The sequence below is a fragment of the Trichomycterus rosablanca genome, chromosome 12, assembly GCF_030014385.1.
Source record: "Trichomycterus rosablanca isolate fTriRos1 chromosome 12, fTriRos1.hap1, whole genome shotgun sequence".
NCBI classification, from domain to species: domain Eukaryota; kingdom Metazoa; phylum Chordata; class Actinopteri; order Siluriformes; family Trichomycteridae; genus Trichomycterus; species Trichomycterus rosablanca.
The window spans coordinates 6,633,833-6,653,477 of NC_085999.1; the positions used below are offsets into that span (position 1 = coordinate 6,633,833).

General features: G+C 38.5%; 1 protein-coding gene across 1 annotated transcript; it reads left to right on the plus strand.

The window, feature by feature from the left end:
- Positions 1–1,229: 1,229 nt before the first annotated feature.
- Positions 1,230–7,159, plus strand: cd302 (CD302 molecule). Its single transcript, XM_063005748.1, has 6 exons — positions 1,230–1,362; positions 3,409–3,534; positions 3,642–3,752; positions 4,946–5,128; positions 5,220–5,243; positions 6,135–7,159. Exons 1-6 carry the CDS (start codon positions 1,284–1,286, stop codon positions 6,335–6,337), a joined length of 726 nt encoding a protein of 241 aa, XP_062861818.1. The 5' UTR covers positions 1,230–1,283; the 3' UTR covers positions 6,338–7,159.
- Positions 7,160–19,645: the final 12,486 nt, after the last annotated feature.

Consider the following 19,645-nt stretch of genomic DNA (forward strand, 5'->3'; position numbering starts at 1 on the left):
CTATTACACTATTTCTTGGACAAAACACCTGCTTAATGATTAGGATTACTGTTTATATTAATCTGGACATTTCCATGTATAGTACATGACTTAAAATAGTGTTCAACCAAGTTTGTACTTTTTCTTTTCAGTGGCGTATTAATATGGATTATACAACAGGTAGTTCCGACCTTACAATCTGATTGGTTGAGAAGCATTCTAAACGTGCTGATATTCGTGATAACAGCACGGTCTTTTCACACCACAATGGTATTACTCCGCTGACGCGTTGCCATTAACGACAAGCTTCATGCACACAAACGCGCACGCAGGCGACACAGCCTTTTTTTCCCGGTCTCGTTTTAAATCCGTGATCTGATATACAATCTAGCGCACTGTGTAGGGAACATAACCAATTGTCTAATTCACTATCTAGTGCACTATGTAGGGAACATATATCCATGATCTGATACACAATCTAGTGCACTATTTAGGGAACATTAATGTGTTTGTAACGCGAACAGTTAGTTAAGCCAGTTAGCAGCTCCTAGTAGTTCTGTTTTCATCCATAGCCTTTGGTGTGTGCGAGAGGTTTTTTTATTTCTTTTTTTCCCCTTCGGAGGTTCTTGCTTTCTTCTTCTTCTTGTTCTTACCTCCCTGAAATGAGTTTTTGCAACTTGGGATGTCTGCTTTGTAGTGTTAAACTTTATATTTGTTGTGGAACTACTTTTTGGCGGAAGGTATTGTCAATATTGAAGCATATTTAATATGAAATTTAGGGCTTCTTTGATTTATTTTCTTTCTTTATTTTGTAAAAACTGTTGTATAAAAGCAATAGAACACTCGAGGTCGTGTGTTATCGCGAATAACATCACGGCTGTGATTTGGTCGCAGGCACGAACTTAAATGATGTGAGGTGGTCATAGGTGTGCGTATATCGGGGATTTTACAACAGCTTTGAACGCGGCTCAGCCAATCAGATTTTAGGACCGGAACTATCCATTTGTAATTGTAGTTGTTTGTATAAATGTTACTTCATAATAAAAAATACAATTATAATTACAAACAACACGAGTGATAAGCATGATTAAATCCAGAAGAATTTCTGAAACTCTCTCATTGATCGGGTTCAGAGTCCGGAGTTGTTCTTTGTTGGTCGTGTTCTATTTCCACTAGAGGTTTTTATTATAGTCCCCTTCGCGGAGTGCGTGAATGCGCACTACAGTCTGAAGCACTAACCCAGTTTGCACAGTTTCTCTGTACTTCCTTATCTGTAGCCATGATAACTGAGCTGCACTGAGAGCATGGAGTCCAAAACATGTCAGCTCACCTCGCTGTTAGCTCCTATTGTCCTGGTTCTACTATCACACCAGGTTAATGCTGGTAAGTAACTGCGTGTCAGCGCTACTTTCTTTAAGGACCTGTAGTGTTATTGTGCAGGGTCGTGTGTGTGTAGGTGTGTGTGTGTAGGTGTGTGTGTGTGGTGTTGTTTGTGTGGCCTCAGTGCGCAGTTTAAATCTGGGATCAGACCGTAAATGCTGTGAAACTTTGTAAGTGTTGTACTTGGTGTGAAAACCTGTTTGCAGCTCGCAGGTTACATAAACATTTACTGCACAGGGACAGAAGCTCTACTGACCTTCAGTCATTATTTATGTTCTTACTCTTCTCCAGATCAGATCAGATCTCAACACCACCGAACTCTGAGTTTAAGTAAACGAGTCTTTGTGTTTTCCTTGATGAAGCAACAACAATGGCTGAGTGCTGCTTCATGTCACGAGTTATGAAATAAGCTGGAAGTTTCCATGAACTTAAACTCAGACAGGAAGCACTTAAATCACTGCTGCTTTAATCCTCGGTTACATGTCAGAACAGGACAGTTTATTACTGGTAATTCTGTTTCATTTCAGCACACTATCTATTACAGAAGTCTGCAGTATTGTTGGACCATTGGTCAAAAGTTTACATACAGTTTCTGCAACTAATGGATTAAAACACAAACGTATTTGTTAAAATTGTTTTCTAAATATATACACGTACATTTACATACACCTACATTAAACTTGTGTGAAATGGCTTACTAATTTTGGTTAGTTATTTTGATTGTATGATAATTAGGGACAGTGGTAGCCTAGTGGTTAGAGCTGTGGATTACCAACTATGACGTGGGCGGCACCGTGGCTCGGTGGGTAGCACTGTCGCCTCACAGCAAGAAGGTCCTGGGTTTGATCCCCTGGTAGGGCAGTCTGGATCTTTTCTGTTATGAGTTTGCATGATCCTTCCGGGTGCTCCGGTTTCCTCCCACAGTCCAAAGACATAGTCAGGTTAATTGGAGAAACAAAATTGTCCATGACTGTGAACTGATGAATCTTGTGTAACCTGCCCTGTCATAACTGTAACCAAAAGTGTGTAAAACATGACGTTAAAACCTAATAAATGAACAATAAACCAACTAGGAGGTTGTGGGTTTGAATCGCGACTCTGTCATGCAGCCACTGTTGGGCCCTTGAGCAAGACTTTTAACCCCCTTGGCTCCAGGGGCGCCGTACGATGGCTACAATGTGCGAATAAACAATTTTATTGTGCTGTACTCTTGCATATATGACAAAAAAAGGCATTCCATCAGCCCTAGAATGAAAACTACAGCTGCTGACTTCTATATGTCTATTATAATAGGGCTAGTTTGGTTGCACCATAAAAAAGTAAGAAAGTACATGGAACAGTTTTCTCTTTGCCAAGATCAAGAAGAAAACCTAGACTGTTACCTACACAGAGTGAAAATCTGTGCAAATGTTCAGACTGAGGATTTCCCAAAAAATGAATTGCTGGAACACTGGTGACACTGTTTACAGCCAAGCAAGTTTTACATTGGCATGGGTTTCAAGCCTGCCATGCAAGAAATAGCTTTATTTTACTGTACAACAGATCTAATTTCACATTTCCTGTCAGCACAAGGTAAAAGTTTGTGTGTTTGTTAGTTTGTTTGATTTGTTGCCCTTTCTGCTTGGAAACTGTAAGGGCAAGCAGATGTGCACCTCAACTCTTACAGATTAATCAGATAGTAGCAGTTAACATAACATTCATGCAGGACTCAAGAAGTGTCTACATTTGTGACGAATCCATAATGATATATTAGTTACTTTTGTAAAACGGCTATATTTTCAACATTAATGCTTTTGAAACAGTCTTACTGTTTAATTTTGTCTTTTAGGGGTGTTTTAAAGCATGGGTATGTTTTTTTGCATTCTTCATTATGGGTTCACCACTTAAAACACATAAATGTAAAGTGCTCATAAAATCAAATATTGTGTTTTATTCATGATCAAAGCAGCCAATTTCTTTAGCATATATTACTCAGACTGTCATGTCTCATTCGAAACACACAGATGTTATAAAAGTGTATATGTTTATTATTTTTAAATTTGATTGCAGATTGCCCTGCTGATGGACGTACATGGGTGCCATTTGGCCAGAACTGCTACCACTTTGTCCACGGTGAAGAAGACCAAGCCAAAAGTTACACAATCGACAAAGCAAAGCATATGTGCGAAGGCTTTGGTATGAGTCTCTGGCTTACCATCATCTTCCATTGTTCTCCATGTTGATAAATATGACTTGGGTTTGAAACTAATCATGTGTCCATTTACTGTTTTTTTATCAATCAGCCCTTCTGACAGTGCGCAGTACTGCCATAAACAAATTCATTGTTGAATACAGCCTCAAGGTGTGGAAAGGCAATGTCAACGTCTGGCTAGGAATGTATTACGATGCTGATGGTAAAGTGTTGCTTTTATTCTGTATAATCTTATTACATTGTAGTTTTAAAGAGTGTCTGCTAAATTATTTCAGTAAATGTGGTGCAAGCCTAAAGTGCTCAGCGTTGTGTAAATAGATTTTTGTCAAACAACCAGCAGTCATTAAAGTGAAACTAAACAAGAGCTCAAAGTTTTGGGGGCATCAGGAACATGCTCAAAAATGTGTGTTTGCCATAATGTTCATTAAAAATCTCAGTGGGACTTTAAGAAGATTAGTGGATTTGGTCCAGTCTACCTGCAGCAGGAATGTAGAAGCACATTCTGTCAGTCGTTTACCATGTACAGTCAGATTTTAATCAGTAACATTTAATAGTGACTAGAATAACATGTTTTAATGGAGTGGGGATTACTGTGATGGAGAAACTATGATTTTGGAGATAACAGTTAAAAACTCATGTAAATAACATTGCTGTTTAGGCATCAATAAACTTAAGTAATGATACAAAGGAGCAGTGGAAAAATAATAACGCCTCATATAAACTCGACTGTGCTGTCTGAAGTGGGACTGATGCAGCTTCCTCTCACTTCACATTAACATCCTGTTATTTTTAGAACTTGTCCACAAGTGATGGCGAAACAAAAGACTTAAAAAAAAGAGCATGTAATGTATACCCAGATGCAGTTCTACTCTTTTGTTTGTTTGTTTATTAGGATTTTAATGTCATGTTTTACACTTTGGTTACATCATGACAGGAACGGCAGTTACTCACTACACAAGGTTCATCAGTTCACAAGGTTATATCGAACACAGTCATGGACAATTTAGTGTCTCCAATTCACCTCACTTGCATGTTTTTGGACTGTGGGAGGAAACCGGAGCACCCGGAGGAAACCCACGTGGACACGGGGAGAACATGCAAACTCCGCACAGAAAGGACCCGGACCGCCCCACCTGGGGATCGAACCCAGGACCTTCTTGCTGTGAGGTGACAGTGCTACCCACTGAGCCACCGTGCCACCCCCAGTTCTACTCTTTTAAATACTATGCAGTTATGAAAACAATTCAACATACAATTGTAATTTACATTTTATCTCTTGCACCAATATTAATTTTCCAGTTAATTGTTAATTCTAACAATGCAGATAGTAATTGTTGATTTGAAATGCAGCCTTTTGAGTCATTGTCTTTGTCTATCTGTGCATCTCTTTGTTAGATGATGAGTTTAAATGGAATGACGAAACTTCTGTGAGCTTTAAAAACTGGGTAGACGGGGGGTCTGAATGGGATGTGCCCCCAATGGACACATGCGTGGCACTGCACTCTGCCTCTGGTCAGTGGGAGAATGTCAGCTGCTCTGAACAGCAGGAGAATGGTGTGGTGTGTGAAGCATCTCAGAGTAAGTTACGGCTAATTTACAAACAATTGTGCTAAAAAATTACAACAGGAGGGAAACAGATCCTCATCTCATTGTGTTTTTCATTTTGCAGTGGCAGCTGAGACAGGAAAATACAGTAAGTATGACATTGTCTTTTTTTACATTGAATCAATTAATTAATAACTGTAGTGTCCTTATTATGAGTAGAATCACAATGGGTCAAAAGCCTAACTAAATTACACTCTAAGGACTAAAAGGACCAGTTCAAAACAGGGGTGTACATTAACCACTTTACTCTCACTTACACCTAGGGATATTTCAGAATAGATAATCCACATACAGGCAGGTGTTTAGGATGTAGGAGTAAACCAGAGTAAGCAGATACCTGCTTAAATTGGCTTCCAGAATGAATAGAGTATCCTTAAAAACATACATGTCGGCCTTAGAAAGAAGGTGGGTAAGCAGATTTGTCAGGATTTAAAGGAACTCCTCCAGCTCAAGTGATTTACTGTTAAATGACAGTGAAGGTGAGGCTTAAGCCAGGGTTCCCAGGACCCACTTTACCAGATAGGCCATATCAGCTGGTAAAATAGGTGCCATTTAGTAACATGGGTCATGAGGACATACATTTAATTCTTACCTTTGTTTACTGAGAATCAATAAATCAAAATGCAAGTAGTAGAAGAGATACTGTTATTGTTTTAAGAGGCCTGTCTTCAGACCAGTGTCGGCCAATTTTATCCTTTAACCGCACAGTCTCTGTGTGTGTGTGTGTGTTTCATACCAACCAGTCAGATTAGCCAAAGCATTGAAAAAGCAAACTCTCACCTCCATAGACAGATATGCCAAGTAGCTAAAGATCTTAACTTTCTTGACTAACAGCAACATTATAAATGTAGAGATATGGAATATTAATATTTCCTTAGCTGCCTTTAACCCTGTCATTGTTACAGCAAGTTTGGATTGTTCTGCTGGGTTACCAGCTTTGCATTGTTTGATAACATGGTGGTGTTTTCTCCTTATTTAGAAGGCAGTCCTCTTCTCTCCGTGCTGGTGATTCTGAGTGTACTGGTTATCCTGGGAATATCTGCAGTTATATGGTTTGTCCAGCAAAGGAATAGCACTAGCTCATCGATGCTGCCTTCCTTCGAGTACCATCCTCCTTTCAAATCACCCTCGGCTGATGAGACATGCCTGGTGGAGGCTGAGGAGCTAGAGGAAACTTCATAAAGTGCTATAACCCTGATCATATTAATGCTGATGTTTTATTTTCAGCTACACTGCATTAGTTGTGAAATGCCACTGTGGGAGACTGGTTGTTCTGCAAGTGGATTAGTTGGTGGATGTCATGGTGCAAGTGGAATAGTTGATGTTTTCAGTTATGCTATTTAGCCTAATGGTTTTTGGATTTGCAATAGCTAACTCTCTTTTATTTTTTCTGTAGATCCAAGGTTTGTCTTTTATGGATAATGTGTGGCAGGAGATGGAAAGGTGGAATACCTGTCTTTTGTAGAAAAAAAATCTTGTTCTTGAACCATCCAAGTAAACAGTTTGGGAGAGCTCTTCTGCCTAAATCTAAGCTAAATGATGGCAATGCTATAGCTTATGGAAGCTTGTTGATGTGGAGCTATAATCTAGTGGTCTGTATACTTTAAATGTTACAAACAAGCATGTGTAATAACTGTGAAATTGTGCTTTAAAGGACTGCTTTTTTTAATATACAAGACATAGTGCAATTACAGTAAATATACAGGACCTAGTGTCATTAATTCATTACCAGATGCAACAAATTGCATCAGCAAGTAATACATTAATTTAAAATTAAATGCAATAAATCATTCAAAAATGATTGATCTGAGAGAGTATTATGCCCAGGCTTTTGTGATATTTGTATGCACCTTATTTACTGTGCTTTACTGCAGGTCACTTTTAAGATTGAATATAATATGTTTGATTTTGTCCAGAGAGACACAGAGGTCACTTATACATTGCAAAACTGATGGCTTTATGGATTTTTGTGCATAATTGAATAAAGGTAATTTTGTAGAACAAGTTCACAGCTTTCTGTTTTTTTGCATACATTTTACAATTTGCATGCAATAAAAATGATCTATTATGACAAGCTTGAGATCAGCCAGTAAGGAACATAAATTTTATATGGGTCAGTACAGTTTCACAGCTGGTAAAGTGCTGCACAGCAACATACTGTAGGTTGTGGTTATCCAGGAACAGTCCTCACTTCAAGGTTGTATGACTTCAGTGTGTCTGGGTGAGTTTTCTCCATTCCTTTTTCTTCCAGATACTGACCTCATTTTAGAAAAAAAAGTTCATACGTTTTGTAAAAAGCAATAAAAACAAGAAACTGACAAATTTATTTGAACATTTATTTAACTGAGAAATACAAAGACATTTTTAATCTTTTGAACATTAAAGCCTCATTGCATTCTGTAAATATGAACAATTTCATGCATGCAACACACTTAAAAAGTTGGCACAAAATAAGAGCGAGAGGTTTATATCATTTTTAAACATTCCACAATGAGCATGTGAACTGGTAACAGATGGGGGATAATGATTAAGTATAAAAGTAAAATTCACCCAGAGGCTCAGTCTTTGCAAGAACATTTTCCAACTCCGGATTGAAAATAATTAAGGTTTTTCTCCATCTTCCTTACATAATATTGTAAATACTGCACAGCTGGAAACTACTCTTGTAGAGGGTGTTGACTAAAAACGTTTTTATTCATTATCTATTTAACTTTTTTTTTAATTATCAGTGTTTTAAAATATAAGATGTTGGATGCAGTTAAAGTCAGACCACTGTGCTGTCCAGTCATGTTTGGTTTAACCTATGTTGTGCACAAGGACATTGTCACATCTAGAAGTTTAGATCTCAATAGAGAGTACATAAAGCAAAAACCAAGTTTGATTTGTTATTTGATTTTTTTTCTCTTCGTAATAACATCCCAAGTGGGATCATGGCAGATCTAGCAAGACAAAAATGTTATGAACTGGGTTGTAAAATTGTCATTCTATGACTGCACCACAGTAAGAGTTATTAAGTGTGATTTATCAATACATTTGCTATTATAGTTTGCATGACTGCATGTTTAATAAAATACAGTAGTATTATGCACTTGCTAAATAGAGGTACAAGATAGAGGGGTGTCTACATGCTGTCTGCTGTATAGTTTCTTTTCTGGTGCTTACCAATGTCAAACAGAAGCAAAGTTACTCATTAATTTCTATGTCTTCAGCCCATGAATGATAGAATACTGAGCGATATGAATCAGGACAGCAGATTGAGGGCAGATTAATTATCCCTAGAGGCATTTATACATCACTGTCATGGATAAACCCTGAAAGTGTCAGTCTACCTGTTCCACCTCAGCGCCACTGTCTCATAATGGCATTTTAGGCTTGATGCAGAAGTCTGTCAGTGTTGTAAGTACATCATTATTCATGATTAATGTGTAACCGGAATGACAAATCTAACACTGTAGCTACTTTACATAGATTAAAACTTTTGTAGCATCAATTATCAGCACTAATTATTTTAGAGCTTAGTTGTATTGGTTTATGCTAATGGGTAACTGGCATGTGCATGTGTGTATTTGGCATGCCATCTTTTCCATCCATACACTCAGTGATTCACGTAGTACAAGAAACAGCAATGACTCCAGAGCACAACATTAAAATGCTTAGTACTTTCATGGTTCTTGTTTGCCTGTGGTGGCACGGTGGCTCAGTGGGTAGCACTGTCGCCTCACAGCAAGAAGGTCCTGGTGGGGAGGGCCAGGTCCTTTCTGTGTGTAGTTTACATGTTCTCCCCGTGTCCACATGGGTTTCCTGCAGGTACTCCGATTTCCTCCCACAGTCCAAAGACGTGCAAGTGAGGTGAATTGGAGATACAAAATTGTCCATGACTGTGTTCGATACAACCTTGTGAACTGATGAATCTTGTGTAATAAGTAACTACCGTTCCTGTCATGAATGTAACCAAAGTGTAAAATCCAATCTTGTTTGCCTGATGTTGCCTCACAATACAAATAGTGATCATTAATATTTTTTTATTAGTTTATCTTTATGTACCACTTACTTACGTTTACTTTTATTTAATTTTGGAATACAGTTCATATACTGACTTCTCCGGGAGGTGAGAGAAAAATAAGACTGTCCAAAGAAAACCTATGTCACCTCTAAGTAAACACACCAAGCTGCACTTTCATTTTAATCAGGTTTACGTTGGGTCTAATGCCACCCGGAAACAATGAGCCTCAGTTTATCACAGGACATCATAAACTCTCACATGCATACTCACCCACACCTAGGGTCATTTAGAGAGGCCAGTCCAGCTTCAGGTCTGGCCAAAAGAAACTGCTTGTAATGTCATATGATATATCCACCTCTACAAATCACATAGTGTGCATCATTACCCACTTGTCCGAAAAAGGCCACTAGAGAGTGCTGTGACTTTTGTAAAGCTTCTTAGAGAGTGCATAAAGCTTCCCATGACATTTTCAGAGGGTTTTCGTTCAATTGATAGCTGAAATTGCACATTTACCCCATATGCCGCATCTATTAAGATGATATGTGCAGTTCTAGGCACTGAAAAATATCAAATGAACTGATAACATTCACATTAGACAATCACTGAGCACTTTATTAGGTACATTTACACCTTCTCTGCAGATGAATTTTGCCAGCATAGTGTTAGTTGTTACTGACTGTAGCTAATCTGTTGCTTTGTACACTTTATCTCCCCATCCTTTTCCCCATTTGTCAATCAAAAGGGACCCCAAAAGGACCCCCAGTGACCACTGGTGTTTGACTATTGTCAGTAATGAAATGCCACTAATGTGTGTTGTTCTGGTATGAGGGTTTTAGATGCAGTAGTGTTGTTGGGATTTGTAAATGCTGTTTAAACATATTGACCACTTTATTAGGAACACATACCATGTAAGCGCTAGTTGTAGAAGTACAGTTAGAGACTACTGTATAGCTAATTTCTTTTTTCAAGCACAGTGTGTTAATCTTCCTTGAGTCTTTTAGCAGGAGATGCTTTTTGATTACAGGATGATGTTGGCTTAATATTTTGCTTGGAGAACTATTCTCCTCCAAGGATTGACATTGAGGTGTCAAAAATCAAAGCAGCTTACACAAGTGCAATGCACACTACCATGTCATTACCCTGTTACTATGATTGCAGTGCTTAGAATAGTCATAACACTTCATTTCAGTTTTGGTGCACTCTCTGCACTCTAACTTTTTGAAAACACATTAACAGTCCTGTTGTTAATTTACTCGTGTGGTTCTGGTTATTATCTTGTTGTAAACTCTAACTTGTATTAATTAGCTCCTTCAGAATTTGCAACATATCCATACTCAGAAAAGGAGCCTTAAATCATTGTGTTCTTTCCACCATCATAAACAAGTAGAATTTGTTTGTGTGCAGTTTCTTTTTTACCTTCAAAACTGTATTGTGCACTGCTGGCAATAAAAAAACACTTTGTCCTACTTACTGTATCTACAGAATATTGTCCCAGAAAAACTGTGGAACATCCAAGTAGTCATTTGAGAGTTTAAGAAATATAGCAGTGTGTTTAGAGAGCAGTCATTTTCTTTGTGGTGTTTAACTTTAAACCCATTCTTGGTCTGTGGGGTTTTGCTATAGTGGTTCTGAGGGCAGGATGTGTTACACAATTCATTGTGTGACATTCTAATCCAGTTACTTCTTCACTCCAAAGTTTACAAAGCTAGATGTAGGTCAGCAGGATCAGGCTGTTGTGCCTCTGCCATACAGTGGACTCCTTGACCAGTAATCACCCATAAATCACAAAATAAATACATGTTATTAGAAATTTTATATTGTTTTATCTTTAATTTGCAAGTATTCAGACCCTAAAGCGCATTTGGCAAGAATTGCAGCTTGACCTGTTAAATCTTTCTTTACAAGCTTCACACACCTGGATTCGGGCAGTTTATCCTATTCTTCAATTACCCTTTTTCTTAGGCATTGTCAAATTAAACGGCAAGCATCTTTCCACAGATGTTCAACAGCGTTAAGTCTGGGATTTGACTGGGTCACTGAGGAACATACAGAGACTTGCCCTGAAGCCTTTCCAATGTTGTTTTAGCTCTCTGCATTGTTGTGTTGACAGGGTGTGTTGTGGACAAAAAAGAGTTTCTGTCATTGTAAAAATTTACCTGTCCCTCACCTTTTACCCTTTCCTGTCCCTACTGCTGTAAAACAACTCTAAAGCATGATGCTGCCACCACCATATTTTACTGTAGGTGTGGTATTAGTCAGGTGACATATGGAGCCTGTTTCTCAGCTGGCTGTTATATGACCATACGGTCACTGTCACAGGCTTCTATCTTGCCACATAACAACAGGTTCTCTCATCTTTGTGCAGGACATTTGGAGCGCTTTAAGAGTGACACTTGGGGTCACTGAGGAACATACAGTGTATCACAAAAGTGAGTACACCCCTCACATTTCTGCAGATATTTAAGTATATCTTTTCATGGGACAACACTGACAAAATGACACTTTGACACAATGAAAAGTAGTCTGTGTGCAGCTTATATAACAGTGTAAATTTATTCTTCCCTCAAAATAACTCAATATACAGCCATTAATGTCTAAACCACCGGCAACAAAAGTGAGTACACCCCTTAGTGAAAGTTCCTGAAGTGTCAATATTTTGTGTGGCCACCATTATTTCCCAGAACTGCTTTAACTCTCCTGGGCATGGAGTTTACCAGAGCTTCACAGGTTGCCACTGGAATGCTTTTCCACTCCTCCATGACGACATCACGGAGCTGGCGGATATTCGAGACTTTGCGCTCCTCCACCTTCCGCTTGAGGATGCCCCAAAGATGTTCTATTGGGTTTAGGTCTGGAGACATGCTTGGCCAGTCCATCACCTTTACCCTCAGCCTCTTCAATAAAGCAGTGGTCGTCTTAGAGGTGTGTTTGGGGTCATTATCATGCTGGAACACTGCCCTGCGACCCAGTTTCCGGAGGGAGGGGATCATGCTCTGCTTCAGTATTTCACAGTACATATTGGAGTTCATGTGTCCCTCAATGAAATGTAACTCCCCAACACCTGCTGCACTCATGCAGCCCCAGACCATGGCATTCCCACCACCATGCTTGACTGTAGGCATGACACACTTATCTTTGTACTCCTCACCTGATTGCCGCCACACATGCTTAAGACCATCTGAACCAAACAAATTAATCTTGGTCTCATCAGACCATAGGACATGGTTCCAGTAATCCATGTCCTTTGTTGACATGTCTTCAGCAAACTGTTTGCGGGCTTTCTTGTGTAGAGACTTCAGAAGAGGCTTCCTTCTGGGGTGACAGCCATGCAGACCAATTTGATGTAGTGTGCGGCGTATGGTCTGAGCACTGACAGGCTGACCCCCCACCTTTTCAATCTCTGCAGCAATGCTGACAGCACTCCTGCGCCTATCTTTCAAAGACAGCAGTTGGATGTGACGCTGAGCACGTGCACTCAGTTTCTATGGACGACCAACGCGAGGTCTGTTCTGAGTGGACCCTGCTCTTTTAAAACGCTGGATGATCTTGGCCACTGTGCTGCAGCTCAGTTTCAGGGTGTTGGCAATCTTCTTGTAGCCTTGGCCATCTTCATGTAGCGCAACAATTCGTCTTTTAAGATCCTCAGAGAGTTCTTTGCCATGAGGTGCCATGTTGGAACTTTCAGTGACCAGTATGAGCGAGTGTGAGAGCTGTACTACTAAATTGAACACACCTGCTCCCTATGCACACCTGAGACCTAGTAACACTAACAAATCACATGACATTTTGGAGGGAAAATGACAAGCAGTGCTCAATTTGGACATTTAGGGGTGTAGTCTCTTAGGGGTGTACTCACTTTTGTTGCCGGTGGTTTAGACATTAATGGCTGTATATTGAGTTATTTTGAGGGAAGAATAAATTTACACTGTTATATAAGCTGCACACAGACTACTTTTCATTGTGTCAAAGTGTCATTTTGTCAGTGTTGTCCCATGAAAAGATATACTTAAATATCTGCAGAAATGTGAGGGGTGTACTCACTTTTGTGATACACTGTACATACATTATCATCTCATCATACATACATACGTCATCTTTGTGCAGGACCTGTAACTTTGCTTCCCCCCATGTTCAATTCATGGCCACAGCCTTGGACACATCCTAAGAATAATCAAAGCAAACTGAATGCATCTGAGCAAAGGGTCTAAATACTTTGAATAAATACTTGTGTGAATGAGATTTTAGTTTTTCTTTTTCAATTAATTTTTGAATAAAAAAATGTATCTGGTGTTGCACTTGTGTTCTTCTGGTCCCCTTTTAATGGGTAAGAGCACAGCACTTAGCCTCAGTACTATTTCTAGTGTTTCTATTTTTGGTTATTGTTTTGTTGTAAACTTCTATTAGCTCATTCAGTAACTGCAACCATTCAGTCCCTGAGGCAGCAAAGACTGTCACTGCCTATTAATTTACTATGTCTTTACTTGGACTGTATGGTTTCAGCTGTCATCAGCAGACACACACAGCAGTTTTTCAACCGTTATTCACTTTTACTTCATGTAAAGAAATGTATTTTAAAGCTACAGCAAGTGAACAGTTTATACCTTGCTAAATACACCTCATGTATTTTCTACACTCTTAATGACTTTTTCACACTTAACATGTTAGCTGGTGATTTCTTGGCCATGCAATCAACACCAATGATTATGGCAGGCAGACATTGTTTACACAGAACACAAGTGATATCCTAGCTGTGACCCAAACTGCATATGTGCTACGTATAGTGTGGAACTTTACCCCTGGTAGTGCACAATGTTGACATACTATTTGTAAGTATTTTTTAAATTCTTATTTTATTATATTGTCAATTAATTTCCTGCTGTACTTTATTTTGATCAGGCTTGTGGTGGGTCTGATTCAGTGGACAAAAGGCGGGAATCACCCCAGACAGGTTGCCAGTCCATCAGAAAGCAGACACACACACATACTTACAGCAGTTTTAAGTAGCTCCAGTTGGTCTGACTGCGTGCCGTTGGAAACAGGGAAAACATGCAAACTGCATTCAAAAAGGACCCTGGCTGGCCAGCCAGGGAATTGAACCCAGAATTGTGTTGCCCTATTTTTCATATGTACATGACATTGTACCTATTTAATTGGCAACGACTGTAACTGTGTAAATGTGCCTGTCATTGTGCCTGTTTCACATACTGACTTACTTCCATTAATTCTCCTCTACATGTCCAGTAAATATCTGTCTAAGGCTGACAGGGTTCAAAGTAACAAGAGCACTGGAAAGATTTGCCCTGCCATTTCTAGTAAACACACAGTAGGAATTCAGTCATGATGTCTGTGTTTTCCAAGAGTCACTTACAGTCTTATCTGCACTCTGAGTGAATCATCAGCGTGCAAATAGCTGTTAGGTCAAACTCTCACACTAAACTCCTACACCCATACCTTCCAGACATTTAACTTCCTCATTTTACCCTGTCATGAAATTAGATCTTAGGTAAACGGTTCTTAGAGGTTAAGAAACATACCAGCTTTAACCTCCCCCACCTTTTCTCTCTCTCTTTCTCTTTCTATCTCTGTTGTTTGTGCCTGCACAGATGTCCTAGATGGCAGGAATTCACAGTGACACTTTACTCCTTTCTTGCCAGTTTCCCAGGGCTCAAGAGACTGTCGCAACCTCTTAGGTCTGGACAAGAGAGACGAGATGTGCATATGCAACAAAAGCCTAATTTATTGAGGAGGAATACAATAGTAACTGGGTTAGAGAGGGACAGCCAGCAGGGGAGAATCTTTACAATGCATTTGCACTGAAATAAGGACAATAGGAGAAATGCAAGTGCCTTTCTTACATGCTGGTGATTTTATTTTACAAACCATGAACACCAGTCGTGCATTTTCCTTTCTAAAATAATTAAATACATACATAGGCATTACGTGGCTATCAGTATTTTTCTTTAAAATAATATATATCAAACCCAGGTTCCTCATGTTGTTGTCCGGCATCCACTCTTAACAGTTGCCTTACTCTACTGCCCTGCAACTTTCATTTCATTTTTAGTTCATTTTTATTAGTTGCTTTATCTTGGTCAGGGTCTTAGCAGGCCCTGTTTTACCAGGAAGCACTGGACGAGAGGCAGGAATATCCTTGGTCATCGCTCCCTCAGACATAGCCAATGATATCTGTGTAGCACTTCTGACATTCAAACCTGGATCTCAACAGTGGTGAGCCAGCATAATAGACCACCACCCTGCATATGCAAGTAAAATTACCATGGTAAAGTTTTAGGTTATAAAATGACTTATTGTTAAATGTTAAATCTTTTAAAATCATGAAACTGATTTATCATTTGTACAAAAATATAATCCCCTTTCCAGCATAGCAGGTTTAGAAATGTTCAGTATGCAACACTTGCATATTTTTATCAATACATATCTTTTACATGTCACATTGCTGTGATTAATTTCATTAGAAGAACCATGAACAAGACAATAGCTAATAAGCAGTACTGGTTTAGAAATGAACAAATTGTATATCCTCCCAGCACTGTGCTCTTACAGTGCTCTTTGTAAATTGGATGTTTCTTATCATGCACAGAGGTGATTAACATAATTAATGGACTTCTTGGTATAACTGAAAAAAACAGCCTCTGTCTATGGCTGAGAATGATGGCCCCAGCTTTCATTCTAATTACGCTGGTCTGCATGGCGTGGCGCTTTATTTCTGCGACAGACTTAAGCTTTTGTCTTCTATCACTCGTCTGTCTGCTTGCTCTCTCGCCTGCTGTGGCCTGTTCGTCTTAAGATGGATGGTCTGTATGGAACATGCATTACACCAGGCCTGTCACTATTATGATTATAGCCATAATGGCCTATTTTTGATGAAATAACACGAAAGGCATCTTATTCACACAATGATGCTCTGCACCACTGCCTGAAAAAAGAAGGCATTAAGGCTGACCTGAAATTGCTAATTAAAGTGGACAGTTGTGTGCATTAATAAGACATGCCATCTTTTGACGGTTGGAATGGAAATGTACAGACAGAGGTATGATAAGCTGTTATAGCTGATACACATCGCCATGTATTTGTTTTACAAATTGTAGTCCTTTGTCACCAGTTTAGAGTTTCACTCACTTGGCTAGATTGTATTCTTGGATTGAATCAATTTAACTGAACATTACTGTGCATTAAAGCCTATAACAGCACAGTCACTTTGATTTACAACACTGTGAACTGGGGTGGCATGGTGGGTGTCACACAGCAATATGGGTCCATGTTTGTGTGGGTAAATTACCTCTAAGAGTTTGGGGGTGAATTAATTAATGAGTAAGTGATACCCAGTGAAAGACTGGGGCCCTGTGTTAAGTGTATTCCTGCCTCGCATCTATTGTTGTTTCCAAGCAGGATCCAGACCCATCATGAACAGGATTAAGCAGTTACAGAGGAATAAATGATTAATTTGATTTTGTATTGTTAATGGAGTTTGTCAGCACAAAACCAAAATTTTTCCTTCAATTCCATGTTTCTTGTGAACATTAACTAAAGCTTTTGACCTGTGTCTGTAGGATATTGTGCTGCTACACAATAGCTGAATGGATATTTAAATTAATGAGCAGGTGTACACGTGTATTAAATAAAATTACCGGTGAGTGTATATTCTATATAATTTCCTGTCTTTTAATACGATTCTATTATAATATTTTCAAAAATAATTAATTGATGTGTTGGTCTGTATGCTGTAGGTGAATAGATATTGTACATGTATTTACTATATTTTAAAAATTTCTTAAGAAAAATCTCAGCTTAAATATATATTTTGCTTACCCCCACTATTCCCGCAAGTTGCCCCATACCCCCTGGGGCCCTCACAGTTTGAATGCCATTGGTGTAAACTAACTTTGTCAGTATACAGTATATCTGCCTTATGTTTCTTAATTCAAATCAAAATCCAACATTATTTTTTGTACATTCTGTCCTCTTTACTTCCTACCCTTCTGTCTCCATTTCTTTCTTTCTTTTTTCACCTCTCCAGAAGCATCCCTGTATCTATTTCATGTTCTCAGAGACATTCTTCCATGCTTCAATAAACACAGCAAAAACAGAGAGGAATTAAAATAGCAGGCAGCACAGCGGTGCAGCTAGTATTATTGTGTGTGCTGCCCACAACCGAGGTCCTGAGGACCCGTGGACCTGAGCTCCTGTCTAAAAGCTGTGACCCTCATTAAAATAATGCGGTTACTCATAATAATTTAATTAATTAACAAAAAAGATAGTCACCTATTAGAAAAGCATAATAAATTTTCCTGTGTTCTGGAAATACATTTGACAGAATTAATGGCTAGAATGTTTACTGAAAGCATTAAGTTTCTTTTCCCCTCTACTAACTACTTCATCCTATTTAATGTCAACCTGAAACACTGAGTGCAAGGGAAGAAACACCCTGAACAAAGCACCAATCCAATATAGGGCAACACACTCACCCATTCACTCACTCATTCACTTATATCCGCTGCAATTAAAAGCAGTCAAACAATCAACTGCACACGTTTAGGAGGTGGCAGGAAACAGGAGTACTTACGCAAACATGGGTAAAACATTCACAGACTAACCAAAGGTAAGGATTAAATACAGCTTTTCAGGCACCATGCTCAGTACCATGTACTTTATTAGGTTGGTCCCAATGTCCCTTGTATTTATTGTACTGTTTTTTGTGTGCACTGTGTATTTTGTGTTGTTTCCACTTGTGTTATGTGTTGCACCCTGGTCCTGGATTAACATTGTTTTGTTTCAATATGTACTTGTATAGACCTGAAATGACAATAAAAACTTGAATCTTGAGCTGTGTGATACCCACACTCTGTGCTTCTAATCTTAACTTTTCTGACAAAATAGAATTTACAGTATATTAGGAATGTGTATTATATTCTGTATAATAAAAAAAGAAAAATAAATAAATACATGTAAATGATAAATATGTGAATAAAAAGTGTGTGATAAAACACACACATAATACACAGAAAAGACCTGTTCTTTAAAATACTTGACCAACCTACAAGCCAGTTTACTGCACCACAGTAACAAGATAAACAAATGAATGAGTATTTTGATCATGATTGTTTCCTGTTGCTGTATTTAAAAAAAGATAAAAAATGCTGAACAACCACATATAATTTTAAATAATAATTATTTATCATTTTTGGCAGAGTAACCAATTTATTGTTGTTGTAATATAACTAACTCCAGGTTTGGACAGCCCTGTTTGACCACTTAAGGTAATGAAGTTTTATTTTACATACTGTAGGTTTATTACAATAGAAACATTGTCCCTGTTGCAAATGTTTCTGTTTTAAACAAAAGGCACTGTGTAACCCTCAGCAGATATAAAATATGATGCATTCATAGAGAGGACGTCATAAAGATGTTTTTATTTTCCATTTTTAAAATGCTGCAAGGCTATACTTTTATTGACATTATGTGTCATGGCATGATTAAAATCCATGTAACTGAAATGTGTTTGGTGAAAATCAATGGCAGGAAGCAGAGGCCTAGTGGCTGAACACTCCATGAGTAAAAAAAAACAAAAAAACAGAAAAGCAAATTTTCACATTAATTTGTTTTCCATCAGTCCAGGGAGAAATTATTTAAAATAATTAAATACATACATAGGCATTACGTGGTTATCAGTATTTTCCTTTAAAATAATATATATCAAACCCAGGTTCCTCATGTTGTTGTCCGGCATCCACTCTTAACAGTTGCCTTACTCTACTGCCCTGCAACTTTCATTTCATTTTTAGTTCATTTTTATTAGTTGCTTTATCTTGGTCAGGGTCTTAGCAGGCCCAGTTTTACCAGGAAGCACTGGACGAGAGGCAGGAATATCCTTGGTCATCGCGCCCTCAGACATAGCCAATGATATCTGTGTAGCACTTCTGACATTCAAACCTGGATCTCAACAGTGGTGGGCCAGCATAATAGACCACCACCCTGCATATGCAAGTAAAATTACCATGGTAAAGTTTTAGGTTATAAAATGACAATGTTAAATGTTAAATCTTTTAAAATCATGAAACTGCTTTATAATTTGTACAAAAATACAAATGTTTCTGTACAAAAACAGAAACATTTGCAACAGGGACAATGATTAAAATCCATGTAACTGAAATGTGTTTGGTGAAAATCAATGGCAGGAAGCAGAGGCCTGGTGGCTGAACACTCCATGAGTAAAAAAAAAAAAAAAAAAAAAAAAGAGAAAAGCAAATCTTCACATTAATTTGTTTTCCATCAGTCCAGGGAGAAATCATCTTTATGCTTTTTACTGTCTCATTATACTTTTTAATCAAGACTCTTTAAAAGCTGCTTTTTAGATAGGCTTTTTGCCCTTCCCCCTAGCAGACTTGCTTTGCACTCATTGTACTTGCACTTATTATGCTACAAAAGACTGACCGGCTCTGACATTTCCATGGCATGCATAAGAGCTG